The sequence below is a fragment of the Stegostoma tigrinum genome, chromosome 49 (assembly GCF_030684315.1).
Source record: "Stegostoma tigrinum isolate sSteTig4 chromosome 49, sSteTig4.hap1, whole genome shotgun sequence".
NCBI lineage: Eukaryota > Metazoa > Chordata > Chondrichthyes > Orectolobiformes > Stegostomatidae > Stegostoma > Stegostoma tigrinum.
In genome coordinates, this window is record NC_081402.1 from 1,814,444 (window position 1) to 1,836,558 (window position 22,115).

Consider the following 22,115-nt stretch of genomic DNA (forward strand, 5'->3'; position numbering starts at 1 on the left):
AATACAATACAATCATGGCTGATCATCCAACTCAGTACCCTGTTCCCACTTTCTCCCTTTGATTCTCTTAGCCCTAAGAAGTATTTCCAATTCTTTCTCGAATTCAGTATTTTGAATTATCTGTTGTTTTTCTGTGGCAGAAAATTCCTCAGGCTTGATATTGGCCATGTGAAGAAATTTCTGCTCATCTCGGTCCTAAATGGCATACTCAGTGTTTTGACTATGAACTCTCTTTTTGGACTCCAGATCATTGGGAACTCTGCAGCAAATTAACTCACCTTCTGACTCCACATGTCTGTCTACAAAGCAGAAATTAAGGATGAGATGGGATCCTGGCCATTTGCCTAGATAGGAGTAACTTCAAGGAATGTGACACCATCTAGGACAAAGCAATACCACTGGATTAACATCTCATTTGCCACCTTCACTGTTCACTGTCTCAATAACTGACACATAGTAGCAGTAACACGTACCTCAACAGCATTGTCCAAATTTCTGACCTCTACTATCTAGAAGGTTAATGGCAGCGGATAAGAACTAGGAGCAGAAGTCGGCCATCCTGCCCCTCAAGCCTGTCCCACCATTCAATGAGATCATGGCTGATTTTTTTTTGAGACTCAGCTCCACTTATCCACCCGCATACCATAACCTTCAGTTCTTTTACTGTTCAAAAATTTATCTAGCCTTGCCTTAAACACATTCAGTGAGGTAGCTTCAACTGCTTCACTGGCAGGGAATTCCTGATTCACAACCCTTTGGGTGAAGAAGTTCCTCCTGACATCAGTCCTACATCTGCTTCCCTTTATTTTGAGGCTATACCACCTAGTGCTAGTTTCACCTGCTAGTGGAAACAACCTCTCTGCCTCCACCTTATCTATCCCCTTCATAATCATATGTGTTTCTCTAGGATCTCCCGTCATTCTTCTGAATTCCAGTGAATATAATCCCAGCCTACTCAGTCTCTCCTCATAATCCAACCGTCTCAATTCTGGAATCAACCGAGTGAATCTCTTCTGCACCCCCTCCAGTGCTAGTACATCCCTTCTCAAGTAAAGAGACCAAAACTGCACAGTACACTAGGTGTGGCCTCACCAGGACCCTACACAGCTGCAGCATAGCCTCCCTGGTTTTAAACTCCATCCTTCTAGCAATGACAGACGAAATTCCATTTGCCTTTTTAATTATTTGCTGCACCTGCAGATGCATGAGAACATCACAGACTGCAAGTGGCCTTTCAGGTCTGTCACCATCCTGACTTGGAATGGTATCACTGTTCACTTACTGTCGAACCAGGAAACCTTTAGAACTCTGTAACAGCTCTCTGAATGTACCCCATTGGATACTGGTGGTTCAAGATGACCACTTACTCCTACCTTAAGGGTAATTAGGAATTTGCAAGAATGCAGGCTAACCAGTAATGCTCATGACCTTTAAATAAATAGAGAAAAAAATGTTATTCTCACTGACCATTCAAATGTGTGCTGGCTATCTCAATGAGTGAAGTGCCTAAACTCCCTTCACAACCTCGTCCCTTATACTTTGCACATTCTTCCTTTTAAGATAATAACTAATTGTCTTTTGACTGACGTTAGACTGAATCTGCCTCCACATTCTCCTGGATAGGGCATTCTAGACCTTAACCAATTGCTACATGATAAAAGTGTCTCCTTGTATCTAGTTTGCTTCCTTTGACATTTCCATTCAATATGTGCCACCTTATTTCTCGATTCTTCTATAGATAATTGAGTACATCATCTGTCAATTTTCTTTGAGGAAAATAGGTCCAACCTATCCAAATTGTTCCCTGTAATTTAAAGTTCCTCATTGCTGGAACTATTCTTGTAAATCTTATCTGAATTCTCTGTTACGCTGTCATATTTTTCTGAAAGTACATAAATGAAACTGGGTGTGATACTTCAGATGGACGGCATGGTGGCTCAGTGGTTTGCACTGCTGCCAAACAGGTCCGGGTTTGATTCTACCCTCGGGCAACTGTCTGTGTGGAGTTTGCACATTCTCCATTTGTCTGTGTGGGTTTTCTGTGGGTGTACCGGTTTCCTTCCACAGCCCACAGATGTGTAGGATAGGTGGGTTGGCCATGCTAAATTGCCTGTTGTGTTCAGGGATGTGTAGATTAGCTGGGTTATGGGGATGGGAGGCTCTGAGGTGAGGACTTGGTAGGCCAAGGGGCCGCTTTCCATGCTATAGGGATTCTATGAGGCTATAACAGTGTTTTGTACAAGTTTACTATAAGCTTCTTGCTCTTGTGGATCTGTGCAGCTGTTACTAATGTCTCAGGTACTGGACACTTTAATTGCTATCTCAACCTGCCATCTTCAATTATTTATGCACATCTACTCAGGCCCCTCTGCTAATGAACCTCCTTAGAATTATACTTTTTATTCTATATTATCCCTCCATGTTCTCTCTACTGTCCTGACTTACAGGGGGGTAACACATTAAAAGTCAAGCCTTGGTGTTCCCAGTGTCTTTACAAAAGTTAAAGATCGTAAAATAAGTACACAATATTTCCCAATTTATCTGATTTCTAGACCTAGGTTCTGTGAAAGCACAAACCAGGTTTCCATGCTTAACAAGAGTTGTTATTTATTACAAGCACTTACAAAATAGCTACAAGGAAACAGTTTACTTTCTTCCAAAGCTTTTTAGAACTTTGGAATTCTTACAGTGTGGAAACAGGTCATTCAGCCCAGCAAGTCCACATCAAACCTCTGACGAGCATCCCACCCAGACGCATCTCGCTGTCCGATCCCTGTATTTCACATGGCTAACACACCTAACCTACATATCCCCAAACACCAGGGTAATTCGGCGTGGCCAATCCGCCTAACTTGCTCATCTTTGGACTGCGGGAGAAACCGGATAACAAGGTGGAAACTCATAGACACATGGAGAACATACAAACTCTATACAGACACTTGCCCAAAGGTGGAATGGAACCAGGTCCCTGATACTGTGACGCAGCGCTGCTAACCACTGAGCCATCATTCTGCCCCATTGGTTTATCAGAGACACAAGGAAGCTGGTTCACTTATAAAGGGTCTCTAACTTTATCAGTCATCTGCCACAGCTCACAACAATTGAGGGAAAGATAAACTAGTTTATTTCAGGTATAAAGTGGCATTTGACAGCAGAGACCAGAGCCATGACTCCTAAGTTGATGGAGAACAAATCGCTTCTCTAGCCTGAAACTTTTCAATTATCTGAGAACTAATTGTGGGGTAGTTGATAGGCAGACGGCTTTTGCCACCGCTAACTGGTCACTAGTCCAGAAACAAATCAGTTTTCTGCCACCCAGCTGCATCTGTACGCAACCCCTTTCAGTTTGCTTGTTCAAACAACAATTTCCCAGATACTTCCATCCTAACTCAGCCCGCCTATAACCTTACATAGTCTTAGTGTTTCTTAAATTTTTCATTCATCATTTACATTTAGGACAATGCACCTGTAACTATATTAACTTTTCCATTAATATGAATAATTATGTGAAATGGTTGTAACAAAAGACTATCTGAATAGCCTTACATTCTGTATTTGAAACTTTTCAATGAAGGCTAGGGTGTTATAATCAGTATAAATTAGTGTTTCCTTGTTTCTGTTTTAGATATAGATTTCAAGAGCTGAAGAATGTACAACAAAAGTCCCAAAGCCCCTTTTCCACAGTTGAATACTTCTTACTTTCTTAGAGAAATATTGCGCTGCCCTCTCAATTCTACTTATCCCCACCCCCACAAACCGGAATCGTTTTGCCACTTTTCCTCATCTGTAATTTAAATCTGATACCTCCTATCCTAAAACTATGACTTCTCATTCTAGATTAACCCACAAGAGGAAACATTCTTTCTACAAGTAATCGTAGAATTTAGCATCTTATAAACATCATTGAAACCTCCTCTCATTCTCTTGAACTCTAGAGAGTATAGGCCTAGGCTGCTTAATGATCATTCCTAAAATAAACCCTTAATCTTGGAAATAACTCTAGTGAATCTGATCTACCTCAAATGCAACCACATCCTCCTCCTCAAATAAGGGGACCAAAACTATGCAGTTCTCCAAGTGCAGTCACACTAATGTTTTGTATAGTCGCAGCAAATTTCAGGTCTTCCTTATTACCTGTTGTATACACATATTAGGTTTTATGATTAATGCACAAGGATCCCTTTGCACCAAAACACTCTAATTTTCTATCTATTTCAATAATAAGACGCCTTTCCTTTCTTCTAACCAAAATGGATAACCTCACACTCATGCTAAAATCCATCTGCCAAATTTTGGCCTATTCACTGAACATCCATTCATAAATTTCTTATTTCTTTCTTGGAACTTTATTTTCCACCTCTTTTAATTTGCAAATTTAACTATGGTATATTCTATCCCTCTGACCAATTCATTACTATAGGTTGTAAATAGTTGGTGCCTGAGGATTGAACATCCATGGCACCCCACTAGTTTCATGCTGCCAACCAGAAAAAGACCCATTTATCCCAAGTCTCTGCTTTCTGTTGGTTAGCCAACCTCTACTCACGATAATAAATTACCCCTAACCCCGTGTGATCATACATTGTAACATTTTGTGCAGCATCTGATTAAATACCTTTTTGAAGTCCAGATTTACTACATCTACAGGATCCCTCTTAACCACTTTGATGTTGCATCATGCACCCAAATCTATTGTTGCTGGGCTTAACTTTACATTCTTTTTTTTAAAATCAATGCAGGCTGTTTGTCATTCCCTAATCCTCAGGCACCATGTCTGAGTCTGAGGAGGATGAATACAGTTATGGCCAGTACTTCTCCAATTTTAATTTTTACTTCCCACAGCTCATGCAGCAATGATTTAGGAAGGCGCAGCTTACCCAATTCCACAACTTCGTCAATTTTGAACCCTTCAAGTGACTGAATTTCCCCTCTATCATCATCATTTGGGCAGCATGACCTTGTTTGGTAAAGGCAGTTCAAAATATTTTTCTACTACCTCAGCCGTGCTACATTCCATGCATGAAATACCCTTTTAGGTCTCTAATTAGCTCTAATACAACCCTTCAATTTGTACATATTTTCTACAGAAACCTATTTAGTGATGTTGTTACACACTTTTAGAGCGGATGGGTCTTAAATTTAGGCCTCCTGATTCAAAGGTTGACGCTATCACACCACTACAAGAGCCCCAAATTGCTATTTATATGCCTGGAGAAGACTTTGGGACTCTCTGTTATGTTAATTGCTTTTTACATAGTTTTCTAGCTTCTCTTCACTTTCTAATTGTGCCTCTCAATCTTTTATTCAGGTTGTATGATCCAGGTGACATCTATTACAAGCATGCTTTTTCTTCTTCGCCTCAATTTCTATCTTATGTCTTCCAGGCAACTCTGGATTTATTGTTCCTACCTTTCCCTTTTTTGGGAATATAGTTTGGAGGTGTTGGAAGTAAGATAACAGCTTCGATAGAAGATGAGCTATCTAACAGATGACAGGTTAAAGGGGGCAATCAGTGTTGGGGTCACAATTACTTATAATATGTGTTAATGTCTTGGATGAGGCAAGTGAGTGTACTATAGCCAAGTTTGCAGATACACAATAATTGGAAAGGCAAATGGTCAGAGTGTCACAAAGAGGGATGTAGACAGGTCAACCAAGTGGGCAAAGATTTGGTTGATGGAATGTAATGTGGGAAAATGTGAGGTCACAATGGAGGAGCTACCTATTACTTAAATGGAGAAAAACTGCATTGGAGTATGGAGGAGAGGGATTTTAGGGTTCTTTTATGTCGATCTCAGTCAGTAGTAGGGAAGGCAAATGGAATCATGGCCTTTACTTTCAAAGGGAATGCAATATAGTGTGGGGGTTTTGCTAAAGCTATACAAGGCCACAGCTAAAATAAATAAACAGGCAGTTAAGAGCACGGCCGAAAACGAGCGAAATCTGATGAATTAAACTGCACTTATTTCAAGGCAACAGGCCTGACAGATAAGGCAAATGAACTCAGGTCATGGATGGGAACATGGAATTGGGATATCGTAGCAATTACAGAAACATGGCTAAGAGAGTGACAGGACTGGGAGGATAGAAGGGGAGGCAAGAGAGGAGGAGAAGTGGCATTTTTGATTGGGGAAAATATGAAGGCAACACCTAGGATATTTATGCGCACATCCAGTGAAGCTGTATAGGCGGAACTGAGAAATAAGAAGCAGATGATCATGATGAGATTGTACCTGGATTCCCATAGTCAGTGAGAAATTGTGGAGCAATATGTAGGGAGATCAAAGGTAGCTGTAAAAATAATAGTTATAATAGCAGGGGTCTTTAACTTTTCAGACATAGACTGGGACTGCTATAGTGTTAAGGGCTCAGATGGGGAGGAATTTGTTAAGTGAGTTCAAGAAAACTCTCAATCAATATGTAGATGGCCTTACTAGAGAAGGGGGACATCCTCTTGGCAAACAGGGCTGGATAACAACAGTTGTTAGTGGGGGAACACTTCAGGACCAGTCAGTTCTATTAGTTTCAAAATATATATGGAAAAAGAGAGGCCTGGGCCAGAAGTTAAAGTTCTGAATTGGGGCAAGGCAAATGTTGATGATACCAGACAGGAACTTTCGAAAGTTGATTGCAGAGGCTTTTCACAGGTAAAGATATGTCTGGCAAGTGGGAGGCTTTCAAAAGGCAGATAACACGAGTTCAGGGTCAGCATGTTCCTGTTACTGTGAAGGGCATAGATGGCAGGAGTATGGAAAACTGGATGACTGGAGATTTTGAGGCTCTAATCAATAAGAAGGAGGCGTATAGTCAGGTGTAGACAGCTGGGGTCAGGTGAATCCTTTGAGGAGCATGGGCTGGGGGTGTTGGGGGCTGATGAGAGTGTGGGAGTACACCTAAAAGAGAAATCAGAAGGGCAAAAAGGGGACACAAGATACTTTTGACAGATAAGATTGAGAATCCAAAGAGATTCTATTAGTATATCAAGGGCAAAAGGAGAGAATATGACCCCTTAAAAGTCAACAAGGCTATCTATGTGTGGAACCACAGGAGATTGGTGAGATCCTAAATGAATATTTCACATCAATATTTACTATGGAAAAAGACATGCAAGTTAGGAAACTCAGGGAAATAAACAGTGTTGCCATGAGAAGGATGTGCGGGAGGCGTTATAAAGCGTAAGGTAGATAAATCCCAGGAACCTGATCAAGTGTATTTCAGGACAATATGGGAAGCCCCTAGCAAAGATATTTGTATCATCGACAGCTATGGCTGAGGTGCTGAAAGACTGAAAAATAATGTGCCATTATTTAAGGGGTGACGTTATAGAAATTTATAAGTTCACGAGGGGCAATGATAAAATGAATAGCAAAGGTGTTTTCACCAGGGTAGGGGATTCTAAAACTAGACAGCGTAGGTTTAAAGTGAGAAGGGAAAGATATACAAGAGACCTGAGGGGCAACCTGAATATGGAATGAGCTGCCGCAGGAAGTGGTAGAAGCAGGTACAGTTACAATATTTAAAGAATGTTTGGACAGATACAGAAAGGTGTAGAGGGACTTGGGCCAAAATGCAGGTAAATGGAACTAGTTCAGTTTAGGAAAACTGATTGGCATGGACGAGTTGTGCTGAAGAGCCTGTCTCCACGCTTTATGACTCGATGAATCTGTGGAATTCTTTACCTCAGTGCGTTATCAAGGCTGGGTCATTAAATACTTTCAAGGCAAAGACAGATTTTTAATCAGGGAATCAAGGATTATAGGGAAAATGCAGGAAAGTGGAGGTGAGGATTAGCAGATCAGCCATGATCAGCAGACTTGTTGGTTTGAATGGTCTACTTCTGTTCCTACATCTTATGGTCTTATGGACTGTGGCTAATCTATATTTTTCAAGGTAGCCCATTATTCAGATAGCATTTTCCCCATCAACCTTTAATAACAAATATTGTGGTTCAGATATGTTTCAGATACAACTTTCCCATTGAAGTTCATTTTCTCCAGTAAATTATTTCTCACTCTGGATTGCTCTGTTCTTCCCTTCACAGATGCTGCCAGACCTGTTGAACTTTTCCAGCAACTTTGTTTTTGCTCTTGGATTGCTCTTTGTCCTTTTCCATAGCCAACCTAAACCTTATGCTGCCCCTAAATGTTGTCCTACTGACATTCAATTCACTTGGTCTGTGTCATTCCCAAAACCAGGTCCAGCAGTGCTTCATTTCTCTATAGACTGAACACATATTGCTGTCAAAAATTCTCCAGAATACTCTCGAGCTCTTGCCCTCTTTATTACTATCACAGTCAATTTTCATATGAGTAAAGTTCCACCATTATAACACTTGTCCAGTTCTTGCCCTACTGTGTAATTTCTTAGCAAAGTTCTTCTTTGATGTGTTTCCCACTGATTAGTGTAATGGAACAGCTTTGATTCTTTCATTCCAGACAAATATCTCTCAGCGGCTTGCAGACTTTGAAACAAAGGCTGGGCAAGGAAAAACAAGCTGTGAGATAGGACGACAAACATGAGTCCATCAGGACCCTTTCCAACCTATCCATCTTCTCTCCCACTTATCCACTCCTCCCACCTCACTGACCAATCCCCACCAATGCCTACATGCACTCACCTTTCACCTTCCCACCTACCTTCCCCACCCCCTCCCCTCCTCTCTCTATTTATTTCTGAGCTCCCTTCCCCCTCCCCCATTTCTGAAAAAGGGTCCTGACCCGAAAAATCAACTTTCATACTCCTTTGATGCTGCCTGGTCTGCTGTATTCCTCCAACTCCACACTGCACTGCCACCTGTTTTTGCGTTGTCAATAAATATGGCAACAGTACATCCACTTTCTATGTCCAAGTCGTTAACATTTATTGTAATCTGTTGCAATCGCAGCACTGATCCCTGTGGAACCCTACTGGTCACAAGTCACCAACATGAAAAAGAAACCCTTATCCTCCCTCACTGATTCCTGCCCATTAGCCAATTCTCCATCCATGTCAATGTATTGCCTCTAACTTCTTATGATTTAAGATACCCCACTCTCTGTCCCCTGTCATAGATTCTCCATTCTCAGCTGTCTGTCTCCTCCCACAATAATATTCCACTTTCTCTCTACTCCCTCACTGATTCTCCCCTCTTCACCTTCACTGCTTCCCCTCTCTTTTCCCTCGCTGATATGTCCCTCCTTCCTACTGATTCCTCCCTCTCTTCCTTCATTAATTCAGTCCCTTTTCTCCTTTGCTAATTTTCCCTTCCTCTTCCTCCCTCTTTGATTCCCCATTCTCACTCTGTTTCTCCCCTCGCACTCATACCACCACTCACTCTCCCTCCTCACTGATTCTCTACTCTCCTACTTTACTGATTCCCTATTTTCTCCCTCCCCTCCACCAATTATTCACTCTTTCTTTTGGCTCCCCACTTTCACTTTCTGCTCCCTGACTGATTCCCACTGTTTTCCTCCCCTTTCACTAATTCTCCCTCTCTCTCCTCCCTCCATGATTCTTCACTCTCCCTCCCTCCTCCTTCACTGATTTCCCATTAAGTCCCCAGCTCCTCCCTGATTCCCCAGCTTCCCTGTCCACCCTTAAATATACCCATTACTTCTCGTTCTCTTTCCTCCCTCACTGACATCCATTCTCCCTTTCCTCTATCACTGAAGCCCCTTTCTCTCTCATTCACTCTCTGTACTCCCGTCTGTCTCTCTCTATCTCCCTCTCTCTCTCTCTCTCTCTCACACGCACACACACACACACTCTCTCTCTGTCTCTTATATTGGTTCCGCCATTACTGATTCCCCACGTTCATCTTCTTCCTTGATTCTCCATTTTCTCTCTGCCCTCCCTAATTCATGCCCAACTATCTCTCCCATTGGTGCTGATTGCCCCTCCTCCTCCTTCATTTACTTCCTGTCTCTTCTCCCTCTCTCTTCCTTCTTGATACCAACTCTTCCTCTTATCCAACACTGAATCTCCATTCTCTTTCTCCTCCCTACTGATTCCCCTCATTTTCCCATTCTCCTTACTAATCCCTTATTCTTTGTATCTCTCCTCACTCCCTGAATCCCTACTCTCTCCTTTCTTACCAATTCCCAGTCTTGCTCTTTTCTGATACTGATTTCCCATTATCTTTTCCCTGCCCACTGTTACCCCATTCTCTATCCCCTTCCTCGCTGATACCCCAGTCTCTGTCTCTCCTTCCTAACAGATTAGCTCCTCCCACTCCCTCTATCCTCCCATACTGATAGCCAACTTTCACTCTTCACCCTCACTGATTCCTCATTCCCTGTCCTCCCACACTGATTCCTCACTTTCTCTCCTCCTTAATTGAATTCCCACACTCACTCACTGACTCACCTTCTTCTCTGATTTTCCATTTTCTTACAGTGCTTGACAGGGTAAATATTAAAAGAATGTTTCCCCTCATGGGAGAGTCTAGGGATAGAGGGCATTGTCTCAGAGTAAATGGGTGCCAATTCAAGACTCAGATGAGGACGAATTTCTTAACTCAGTGATTGAGAATCTTTGAAGCTCCTTGCCACAGACATCTATGGGGCCAGAGTCCTTGTGTATGTTTAACGATGTGATAGACAGATTCTTAATCAGTAGGGGAATCATGGATTATGGAGAAAATTACAGGAAGTGGACATTGTAAATGTTGGAGCAGCTGTCATCCTGTTGAATGGTGGTGCAGAAGTGCTTGAATAGTCTACTCCTGTTCTTATTTCTTATGGTCTCATTAGTGAGGAAGGAGAGAGAGAGAGACAGAGTGAGAGGATGGAGACAGAGTGAGGTTAAGGAATGAACTGGGGATAGGGGGAGGGATATCAATAAGAGATTGAAAGAGAGAATGGTGTACAAGTGAGGAGCTAGAGAAAGTTGGACATTAGTGAGGGATGAAAAAGGGAGAGTGAAGAATCAGGAAACGAGGAGAGGTGGGAAGAATCAATGAAGGAGAAGAAAGAAAGTGGGAATCAGTTAAGGGAGCAGAGTGAGAGTGGAGAATCATTGGGGAGGGAGAGAGAATTGGGAATCAGCAAGTAAGGACAAAGAGAGAGAAAGAGGAATCAGTGAGGAAGGAGAAGGATAATAGGTAAATTAGTGACAGAAAAGAACAAGAGTGGGAAGTCAGTGAGGAAGGAGAGAGGAAAGGAGAATAAGGAACCAGTAAGGGAGTCGAAATGGAGGGAGTAGAGAATCGGTGAGGGAAAAACAGAGAGTGAGAGGAATCAGTAGGTTGAATAAAGAATGGGGATTCAGTGATGGATGAGAGAAAGAGTGGGTATCAATGAAGGATGAGAAAGAGAAATCATTGAGGGAGAAGAGAAAGTAATCAGTACTGAAGGGAGAAAGAGTTGAGCATGACTAAAGGTGTGGAAGGAAACAGGTGAGTGAGTGAATGTTAGGTATCAGTGATTTAGAAGCCACAGAGAGAGGAATCAGTGAGGGAAGAGAGAGAGAAAGAAAGGGGAGGAGTGGGAGAATGGGTATCATTGAGGGAGGAGAGAGGAAGAGAGGAATCTTTAAGGGTAGAGAGAGAGGATGGGAATCAGGAGTGAGCTAGAGAGATAGTGGGGAAGGAGAGAAGGTGGGCAAAGAATCAGGGAGGAAAGAGAAAGAGGGGAGAATGAATGAGGAAGGAGAGAGAGAATGAGGGATCAGTGAGGGGACAAAGACAGAGAGGAATCAGGGAAAGGGGAGAGACAGCAGGCAACAAATGGAATCAGGAAGGAGAGAGAGAGAGAATGGGGAATCAGTCAGGAAGGAATCAGAGAAAGGGAGGTATCATTGAGGAAGAAGAGAGAGAAAGAGAGGAAAAAATACAGGTGGAGAGAGAAGGCGGGAAATCAGTTAAGAGCTAGAGAGATAGCGGGGAATAAGTGAGGGAGGAGAGAAAGAGAGAGGGGTCAGTGATGAAGGAGAGAGTGGGGAATCATTGAAGGAGGAGAGTGTGGGGAATCAGGGAAGAGACAGAAATAATGGAGAATCAGTGAGAGGGGAGAGACAGAGATAGTGTGGGTCAGTGAGCTGGGAATAAAGAGTTAACATCAGTGAAGCAGAAGTGAGTAGGAGCAAGGGTTTGGTGAGGCACGAATGAGAGACATCCAGGAATCATTGAAGGAGGAAGGAAACAGGAGAGAAGGAGATAAGAGGCCTTTGAGAGGATGGGAAAAGTAAGAGATTTACATTTTGTCTTCTGCGCATACTGTAGCTGTATTGCAAATGTTTGTCTCTCCCTTACTTTTGACTTTCGATCCTTTTCTCTCTGCTTTCCCTCGAAGGATCAGTGGCTTATTTTTTGCTCACAGTTGTCTTGTTTCTGCCTCACTGGTCTGGACTGTGCATGATTTTCATGCTGATTATTTTTCTGTGACCCACATGGTATACTTGCTGCTGATTTTGTGATACATGTGTGTTGTTTGCTCTCTGTGGATCATTGCCTCTCTTTCTCATTTCCTATCTTCTTCAGCTGTGGAACTCACAGCTGAGGTGGCAAGTCAGCAAAGCATCCCCGTGAGCACCAAGGCAGAATCCCAGAAATACTGCAGCAGAACACAAACTTATTGAACACCAGAGTGCATGAGAGGTACGTCCTTCTGCCAACCCCAGAAAATTCAGAGGTCAGCATCATATACCCCATCCTCCCTTTTCCACTCCTCAGCCCCAGGTCTAGTAGAGGGATCGATTTTAAAAACAGGGAGCTGCATACGGTGCTGGTATAGCCACACCTGAAGTACTGTGTACAGATTTGGTCTTTTTACTTGAGAAAGGATGTACTGCCACTGTAGGGGGTGCAGAACAGGTTCACTAGGTTGATCCTGGTGTTGAGAGGTTTGGCTTTAAGAGGAGATATTGAGTAGACTGGGAATATGCTCATTGGAATTTAGAAGAATCAGTGGTAGAGGTGGTGGTGGGATCTTATAGAAACTTATGAAATTATGAAGAGAATAGATAATATAGAAGCAGGGAGGTTTTTCCACTGGTGAGTGAAACTTGAACCAGGGGCATAGACTCAAGATAAGGTGGGGAAGATTTAGGACTGAGCTGAGGAGGAATTTTGTCTCCCAAAGAGCTGTGAATGTATGGAATTCCCTGCCCAATGAAAGAGGTGAGGCTACCTCACTGAATGTTTTTAAGGCCAAAATAGATTTTTGAACAGTAAAGGAATTAGGGGTTATGGTGAGCAGGTGGGTAAGTGGAGCTGAGTCCATGAAAAAGGTCAGCCATGATCTTATTGAATGGCAGAACAGGCTCAAGGAGCCAGATGGCCTACTACCGTTCATATTTCTTATGTTCTTATTCCAGTCGTTGCAGGATTGGAATTGCTTGTGTGAACTTGCGTTCCAGGTTATTTTAAAATCTCCATTTTGTGGATTTCAAGATATTTCTGTTAAAAGTATCTTTGGAAATGAAGAACCCTGGAATTTGGATTAAAGACACAGTGAGCCTTCATTGTTGGGCATTTAGAGCTATTATGGTACCACTGGGAATTTGCATGCATTCCTTTTTAACCTGATAGATGAGTTTCATTGTGCATGCTTACTGACCAGATCAGTGTGAGTTCTAGCTGCCTCAACATTATCATTTGTATTTTGGTTAAATCAGTTCTTGGGTAGTGTAGGGTCACATCAAAATGATTCTTTATGTTATGGGCAGTGTCAAACAGAGAGGCTACAATGTGCCTGTAAACTGACCTCTGTCAAATATGTCCAGGGCAGGTACAGCACAGGAGTGAATACAAAGTAAAAGTACCTCTACATTGTCCTCGTCAAACACGTCCTTGGATAGGTACACCTTGGGATTAGATACAGGCTAATACTCCCTTTGCATTATCCCCTTCAAACACTCCCAGGACAGGTACGATGCAAGGTTAGATATGGACTCTCTCACTGTCCTTGATGTGCGTTTTGTCACACAGTGTGACACTCATCTCTCAAGCCAGTGCTCAGTTCTGCACCTGCATTACCCAATTTTAGCAAACAATTCCTTTCGCTCCGAATAGATCTGCAGATCCTGTCCATCTGCACTACCTCTCCCCCTAGCGGTGAATGTAGTGGTTGTAACAAGGTCAGCCAGGTGGACCTCATAGAATATCAGTTCCCTGATTGGGACTGTCAATCTGGTCCGATTAGGGAGCCCTGACCAACAGATAAAGAGGAGTGTCAGACATCCTGGACTTGTATCAAGGACTTTTCGTGCGTAAATAAAATGTAACTTGGTGATGGAATACCAACCTCTGTGGAGTTAATTTGATGAAGGATCATTATTTTATCCTTTGTAGACCCCCTCATCTCTGACATTGTTAATCTTGTTTATGGTGACTATGCAAGAGAAGAACAGCTTCAATGCTAAAAGGATGAATTTTTAATTTTATTTTCAGGCTGGTATGTAATTACACTATATATATATAGTGCTGAGGATCATGGAGTCATTTTAACTATTTGCTTTAAACATGTAAAATGTTTCCAGTTGTTGATTGAGAAAATAAATCCAGATTACTCTTGTATGGATTGCCTGAGTTCTTTATAATGATACAAACACACTTGACCTGTTTGTCGCTTTGCGATGTTTTAGCATGGCGAGCTGAGCCAAGTGTAGTCCTCAGGTGAAGTGGGATGTATTGCTGAAGGGCATTATTCAATCAGAGTCAGCAAACCAGACATGATGGAGCAGAAAATGCTTGAATTACTAAGCCGGTCAAGCAGTCTCTATGGCAGTGTTGCAAAACACAGCACTTTTAAGTTCTGAAAGCTCTTTGGCTTGAAAGATTACTTTTCTTTTATGCAGAGATTGCCAGACCTTCTTTTAATGACAAAATTTTCTGTTTTGTTTCAGAATTTCAATATCTGCAGTATTGTGCATTTGTGAGAACCAAATTCTGAAGCCATTTAAAATAAAGCATTCTTCTCTTTTATATAATTGTTTTTATATAATTCTCTTTTATATAATTCTTTTATTGGAAAGACCTGGATTTTCTGGTAAACTGAGTACTAGAGTTGGTTGGATTTAGAGGACTTTGGTGGAGAAATCCTAGCTGAGAGATGATCATATTGGCGGGGTCAGAAAAGAGCAGCATAAAGAATTCATGAAACATTTGCATAAAATATTCTCCTTTATAAACTTGCTATTATAGTGAACAATCTGGAGTAGATCAGTGAGAGAGATTTGGAATTTCAGTAAAGCCGATAGCAGATCATTCGGTTGTGGATTGTAGGTTATATCAGAGTGTTAATGTGAGGGGCATAGGATATATTTGTTTAATAGTGAAGGTGTGGGATAAATCAGAGTTACAATGAGGAATGTGACGTGTATCAATGTTACAGTGAAGGTAATAGGGTATATCAGTCAGGATCTGTAAATGTGGTGAAGGCAGGTTCAATTGAGGCATTCAAGAAGGCATTGGATAATTATTTGGATGGAACTAGTGTGTAAAAGTACGCAACAAAAGCAGGATATTGGCACTAGGTAATAATACTCATTCAAAGATATGCTGCAGGCATGATGGGAATGGCCCCCTGAATCATAACAATGCTGTGTTGTCAGAGGCGTAGAACGAACAGTGTGGAATATATTAGATTGTTACTATGAAGGGTATTGAGTATAGCACAGAGTTACAATGAGGGTGTGAAACATATCAGTATGTTACAATGAGGGGTGTGTGACATATCAGTGTATCACGGTGAGGGGTAAATCAGTGTATTACAGTGAGGGGTATGGGACATATCAGTGTATTACATTGAGGGGTGTGGGGTATATCAGTGTGTTAAATTGAGGGGTGTGGGGTATATCACTGTGTTACAGTGAGGGGTGTGGGGTATATCAGTGTGTTACAATGAGGGGTGAGGGGTATATCAGTGTGTTACAATGAGAAGTGTGGGACATATCAGTGTATCACGGTGAGGGGTAAATCAGTGTATTACAGTGAGGGGTATGGGACATATCAGTGTATTACATTGAGGGGTGTGGGGTATATCAGTGTGTTACAGTGAGGGGTGTGGGGTGTATCAGTGTGTTACATTGAGGGGTGTGGGGTATATCACTGTGTTACAGTGAGGGGTGTGGGGTATATCAGTGTGTTACAATGAGGGGTGTGGGTATATCAGTGTTACAATGAGAAGTGTGGGACATATCAGTGTATTACAGTGAGGGGTGTGGAGTGTAACAGTGTGTTACAATGAGGGGTGTGGGACTTATCAGTGTGTTACAGTGAGGAGTGTGTATATCACTGTGTTACAGTGAGGGGTGTGAGGTATATCACTGTGTTATAGTGAGGGCTGCGGGGTATATCAGTCTGTTACAGTGACAGGTGTGGGTTGTAATAGAGTGTTACAGAGAGGATCTAAGGTTTGTCAAACAATGTTATATTGAGGGTTTTATGAGAACATCATTGATGTGTATAGATGGTTACTTATCCTATTATGTAATGTAATTATGTCAGAATAGTTTACTGAATTGAACTCCAGAGCGGTTGCTTCAGGCACATACAGTGACATACTGCCCCTCCATCCTGCCGAAGTAACAGCGCTCCCATTCACTCATCAACTCAAAATGTAGGGGGCGTTGGCAGTAGCTGCAGGTTGCCGAGGACATTGACTGGATAGGGAGTCCCATCTCCTTCCAAACGTCAACCAGACAATCTGGAAAACCGAAGAGACAACTTAATGAGGAGCAGCAAGAGGAACTGAGATTATTATTATTATTAAAACAGTGAAGGTTACAAGGTGTCCTGATTTAGGGACTCAAAATCAAGAGGGACTGTTACATTAGTATTTGATGATTAAATCTTTCCACTAGTTGTAAGTCATTAAGTGGAGGGCTTCATCTTAATTGATCACACAGAGGATGAAGGAAGAGATAGTGGTATCATTATTTGATAGTTACTTGAATATACAATGTCTGACCAAGAATGGTGGCAATAATGGACTCCAGGACAGATTTAAAGAAGTGGAGAGATATTTCAAATAAGGAAGAGCTTATATTTCTGCAACTCTATCCACAACCTTAGGACTTGCCAAAGTGCTTTTATAGTTGTTTGAGCACTTTTGCAACACAATCAGTGTTATTGTAGGCAAACCTTGGCAATCTATGTATATACAGCAATATTTTACAAAGAGGGACCAACAATCAACCAATCTATGATAACAAAGTGTGAAGCTGGATGAACACAGCAGGCCAAGCAGCATCTTAGGAACACAAAAGCTGACGTTTCGGGCCTAGACCCTTCATCAGAGAGCCTCTCTGATGAAGGGTCTAGGCCCGAAATGCCAGCTTTTGTGCTCCTAAGATGCTGCTTGGCCTGCTGTGTTCATCCAGCTTCACACTTTGTTATCTTGGATTCTCCAGCATCTGCAGTTCCCATTATCTCTGATCAACCAATCTATATTCATATTTCTCCTGGTGATATTAGAATTTTAGCCATAGGAAATCAAGCTTTTCTCTGAGTACCGGCTGTGGAATCTTTCACATCTCGCTGAACAAGCAGGCAGGATTCCCCTTATCCAAACATCTCAGACAATGCAGCACTCCCATAGGTATACACTGAAGTATCAACAATAGATTACAAGCTGATAAGCCGACTTTGCTGATGGTAATACTCAGATGTTTAATGTGTGAAATTTTTTTTATCTGAAGTTGGGATTCTTCTGTCTAGTTCCTCAGTGTTGGGGTGATTGGTATGTGTCTCTGATACTCCAGGTACAATCTGACCAGGATGCTGATATTAATATAGGAATTAATATGGACTATGGGTCAAATAGAAGTGATGGATATACTGTACTTAGATTTCCAGAAGGCATTGATAAAGTACCATACCAAAGGTTATTGTGGGAAATAAAAACTATTGGTGTATGAGTAGCATATTGGCATGAATGGAAGATTGACTGGTTACCAGGAAGCAAAGAGTAGGCTTAAATTGGTCTTTATCAGCTTGGCAATGTGCTCGGTACTCAACTGTTCACAATTTATGTAAATTACTTGGATGAAGGGATGGAAATTATGGTTGCTATCTTTGTTGATGATGCAAAGTAGAAGTGATGGGTATAATGTATTTGTTCACTTTGACAGTTGAGACAATGTTATAGAGGACTGTCAAGCATCTAACATTGGCTTATTTGTAACACCCTGAACCCCAGGGAATGCTCCATCGATACCCATTCTGGCTATTCCTCTACAGGTAGTTCTGCTATAACCCATGTTTTGCTAGTATGAATTGGCTGTAACGCGATTGATGAAGTGTGGACGCTGTTTGGATTACGCAAACTTCCTGCTGTACAGGTACAGCAATTTCCCTATGACACCGTTTTCAATGGCGATTTTCTGTAGCGTGATTTCCTATAGCACGAAGCCATCCAAGAACACAACTATCGTGTAATAGGAGAGCTATCTGTACATCAATGTAGTACATGGCTGAATACTACATTCCAATGTGATCCTGTTGTCTTGTTGCAAACAGCAAGGCTCCTAGAAAGTGGACAGGAACAGAAAATCCCGAAGAAAATTCCCAACCCAGGGCCACTGCCACCAATGTACGTGCCTCTCACTAACAATCCCGCAGTACATCATTACATTGTCAGACACCACAAAGTGTTGCTGGCACCTCCCTCCCTCACCTCAATCCAATACTATGATTACTCACCCACAAAGTGATCCATCATCCAGGGTTCATGATGTGGGGATGGAGCAAGTCGTAGGAGCTCCTGTCCCCGGGGAACAGTCGGGTAGTTAATGGCCTGCAGATAGATATCATGTCGACGCATCATTATGTTGCAGATCTCAGTGTTCTTTGCAGCATCACACACCTTCAGTGGGGGGAAGCAGCAGCCAGTTAAACCTGGTTAGCATTTCTTCTCTCAGATCTTATCCTTCCAAAATATGACCCAGCCATTATCCACAACCCTCTGCTTGTTCAGTGTCCATGCCATTGTCAGACTTCCTGATAATCTTTTCACTTTCTCAGTTGTAAAACATCTCCTAGCAGTCAGTCTCAAATCGATTTTTGCACCCTGACCATTTTCCCCTTGCCGCTTTGAGCTATTTGGGAGTATTATTCTAGCTCTAATTTATCCTGTGTAAGTCTCATTTTTCTCTTAAGTTTTCTTTTTTGAAACATTTCTTTTGGGAAGTTGAACAGCTCTTGCATATCAAGTTCTTTCTGCATTTTTTATCTGAAGTTGGGATTCTTCTGTCTAGTTCCTCAGTGTTGTGCTGATTGGTATGTGTCTCTGATACTCCAGGTACAATCTGACCAGGATGCTGATATTAATATAGGAATTAATATGGACTATGGATCAAATAGAAGTGATGGCTATACTGTACTTAGATTTCCAGAAGGCATTGATAAAGTGCCATACCAAAGGTTATTGTGGGAAATAAAAGCTATTGGTGTATGAGTAGCATATTGGCATGAATGGAAGATTGACTAGTTAACAGGAAGCAAAAAGTAGGCTTAAATTGGTCTTTATCAGCCTGGCAATGTGCTCGGTACTCAACTGTTCACAATTTATGTAAATTACTTGGATGAAGAGATGGAAATTATGGTTGCTATATTTGTTGGTGATGCAGAGCTAAATTATAAAGAGGACATAAGAAGGCAACACGATCCTTCAAATTCAGGATAGCCTCTGTCATGGTGTGTGACAACCCCATGTGCTAAATGGGACAGACATCAAACAGATCTGGCAACTAAAAACTGGCATCCGTGTGGCATTGTTGGCCATCAACAGCAGCAGTTGTGTATTCAACCACAATCTGTAACCACATGGCCCGGCATGCCGCTATTGTTCCATTGCCATCAAATTGAGAGGTTTTCACTAGTTCAATGAAGACTACAGGAGGGCATATCAAAAACAGCACAAACTAAAAATTAAATGCCAGCTTGGTGAAGCTACAACAGTGGGCTGCCTTTTTGCTAAATGGCAGAAACTGCATGCAATAGACAGGAAAAGCGATCCCACAATCAATGGATCAGATCTAAGCTCCTTTTCAAAAGTGGGGTGCCCAGAACTGTATAGAGTAATCTTTCCAAGGAAAGCAGCCCCAGCCTGTCCAATTTATCTTCATGTCTGAAGTGTCTCATCGCCAGAACTATTCTTGTAAATCATGTCTACATTCATTCCAGTACATTCACATATTCCTATTGTGTGGGGCCCAGAACTGTACACAACACGACTGAGGTTGATCAATGTCTTGTGTAGGTTCAGCATGACCTTTATGCAGCTGTACTTTATGGCCTTGTTAACAAAACCCAGGATAATGCTTTGTGAACCAGTCCTGCCACGTTTATTAACATGTGCACATATATAGGTCTCTATCTTCCTGCACACTGTTCAGAGTAGTAGCCTGTGTATTTTACTATCTTTCTCCATGTTCTTTCTACCAAAAATATATTTTCTCACACTTCTTTGCATTGAACTTTATCTGCCACCTATCTGTCCATCCATCAACTTGTCAATGGCCTTTTGAAGTTCAACACAGTCCTCATATTTACAATATTCCCAAGTTTATTATTGTGTGAAAACTTTGATATTGTCCCCTGCACTCTAAAGATCTCGAACATTATTAAAAATTAAGAAAAACAAGGGTTCCACGACCAACCCTGGGGAATTCCAACATAAACCTTCCTGAAAAATATCTAGTAACTATTATTCTATTTCCCATCCTTCAGCTGACTTTATATTCATGTTGCTACTGTCCTTTTTTTCCTGTGATCTATAACTTTTCTCACAAGTCTGTGATGTGCCAATGTACCAAATGCCAAAGTCCAAGTACACTACATCAATAGCATTATTTTTATCAACCCTCTTTAAAAAAAACTCCAGCCAGTCAGTTAAACATGATTTTCCCATGTTAACTCTCTGTAATTAACCCACATTTACTGATGTGCCTGTTAGTTATAGCCCAAATTATTGTTTCTAGAAATTTCCCCACTTCTGAAATTAAATTGGTTGGTCTATAATTTTTAGATTTATCCTTACATTATTTTTTGCACAAAGACATAACATTTCCAATGCTTCAGTCCTCTGGCATGATCCTTACATGATGATTGGATGACTGGAATGTCATTTCAGAACCAATAGATATTGTGCAGACAAGAGGGTCTATTTGAGATGGATTAATAGGTACAGTTAGTACAGATTATACTGTGGGTGAGAGTGTGGTGTGACAGTATGACATTGGTTGCCCTTTGCAGTTATCCTGGAGACAGTCTTATGTTTTAGTAGTTCTCCAATGAGATTGCCCTTGCACAACCTGCTTATCTGGTACTATCATGAGATTATCCTGGGAGCAGCCCTGTGACTCTGATTATATTACCCTGCGGATTACCCTGTGACACTGAGTATAATAGTATGATAACGCTGGGGATAGCTCTGAGACATTTACTATGCAGTGAAACGACTCAGGTGTTAGCCCTGTGTCATTGATTAGAAAGCAAGATTACCCTGGGACAACAAAGTGTGGAGCTGGATGAACACAGCAGGCCAAGCAGCATCTCAGGAGCCCAAAAGCTGACATTTCGGGCCTAGACCCTTTTGTGATGAAGGATCTAGGCCTGAAACGTCAGCTTTTGTGCTCCTAAGATGCTGCTTGGCCTGCCGTGTTCATCCAGTTCCACACTTTGTTATCTCGGGTTCTCTAGCACCTTCAGTTCCCATTATCTCTGATTACCCTGGGACAGCCCTGTTTCACTGTTTATATCATGAAACTATGCTATGTCACTGGTTACACAGTGAGATTATCCCTATACTGTCCTGTGTCTCTGGCTCTATAGTGAAGTTACCTGGGAACAATGTTGTGACACTGGGTATGGAGTTCGAGTTTAAAGTGGGTCAGTCCCATGTCACTTGTTATACTGTGAGACTATTCTGGGACAACACTGGTTATACAGAGAGATTATTCTAACACTTCTGTGTTGCTGGTAATACAATGAGGGTTACCTTGTGATAGTACTGTGCCATTGATTATACAGTAAGACTAACCTAGGTACAGCCCTGTGTCACTGGTTATACAGTGCAATTACCCTGGGAACGGTCCTTCATCAGTGTTTATACAGTAAGATTACCTTGGAGACAGCCTTGTGTTATAGACAAGGAAAATAGGAAAAGAAGTAGGCCATTCAGCCATTCGAGCCT

General features: G+C 41.8%; 1 protein-coding gene across 4 annotated transcripts in view; it reads right to left on the reverse strand.

The window, feature by feature from the left end:
- Positions 1 to 15,081: 15,081 nt before the first annotated feature.
- Positions 15,082 to 22,115, reverse strand: part of LOC125450038 (5-aminolevulinate synthase, erythroid-specific, mitochondrial-like) — a 49,521-nt gene continuing 42,487 nt past the window's right edge. For 3 of the 4 annotated variants that reach the window (XM_048525983.2, XM_048525985.2, XM_059643196.1), the window contains 2 exons: positions 18,623 to 18,785; positions 15,082 to 16,625 (listed from right to left, as the gene is read on the reverse strand). In XM_048525983.2, the coding sequence (XP_048381940.1) occupies positions 16,462 to 16,625; positions 18,623 to 18,785 (327 nt within the window). In that variant the 3' untranslated portion in view covers positions 15,082 to 16,461. The remainder of the gene's footprint in view (positions 16,626 to 18,622; positions 18,786 to 22,115) is intronic. The other variant, XM_048525984.2, reaches the window with a different exon arrangement.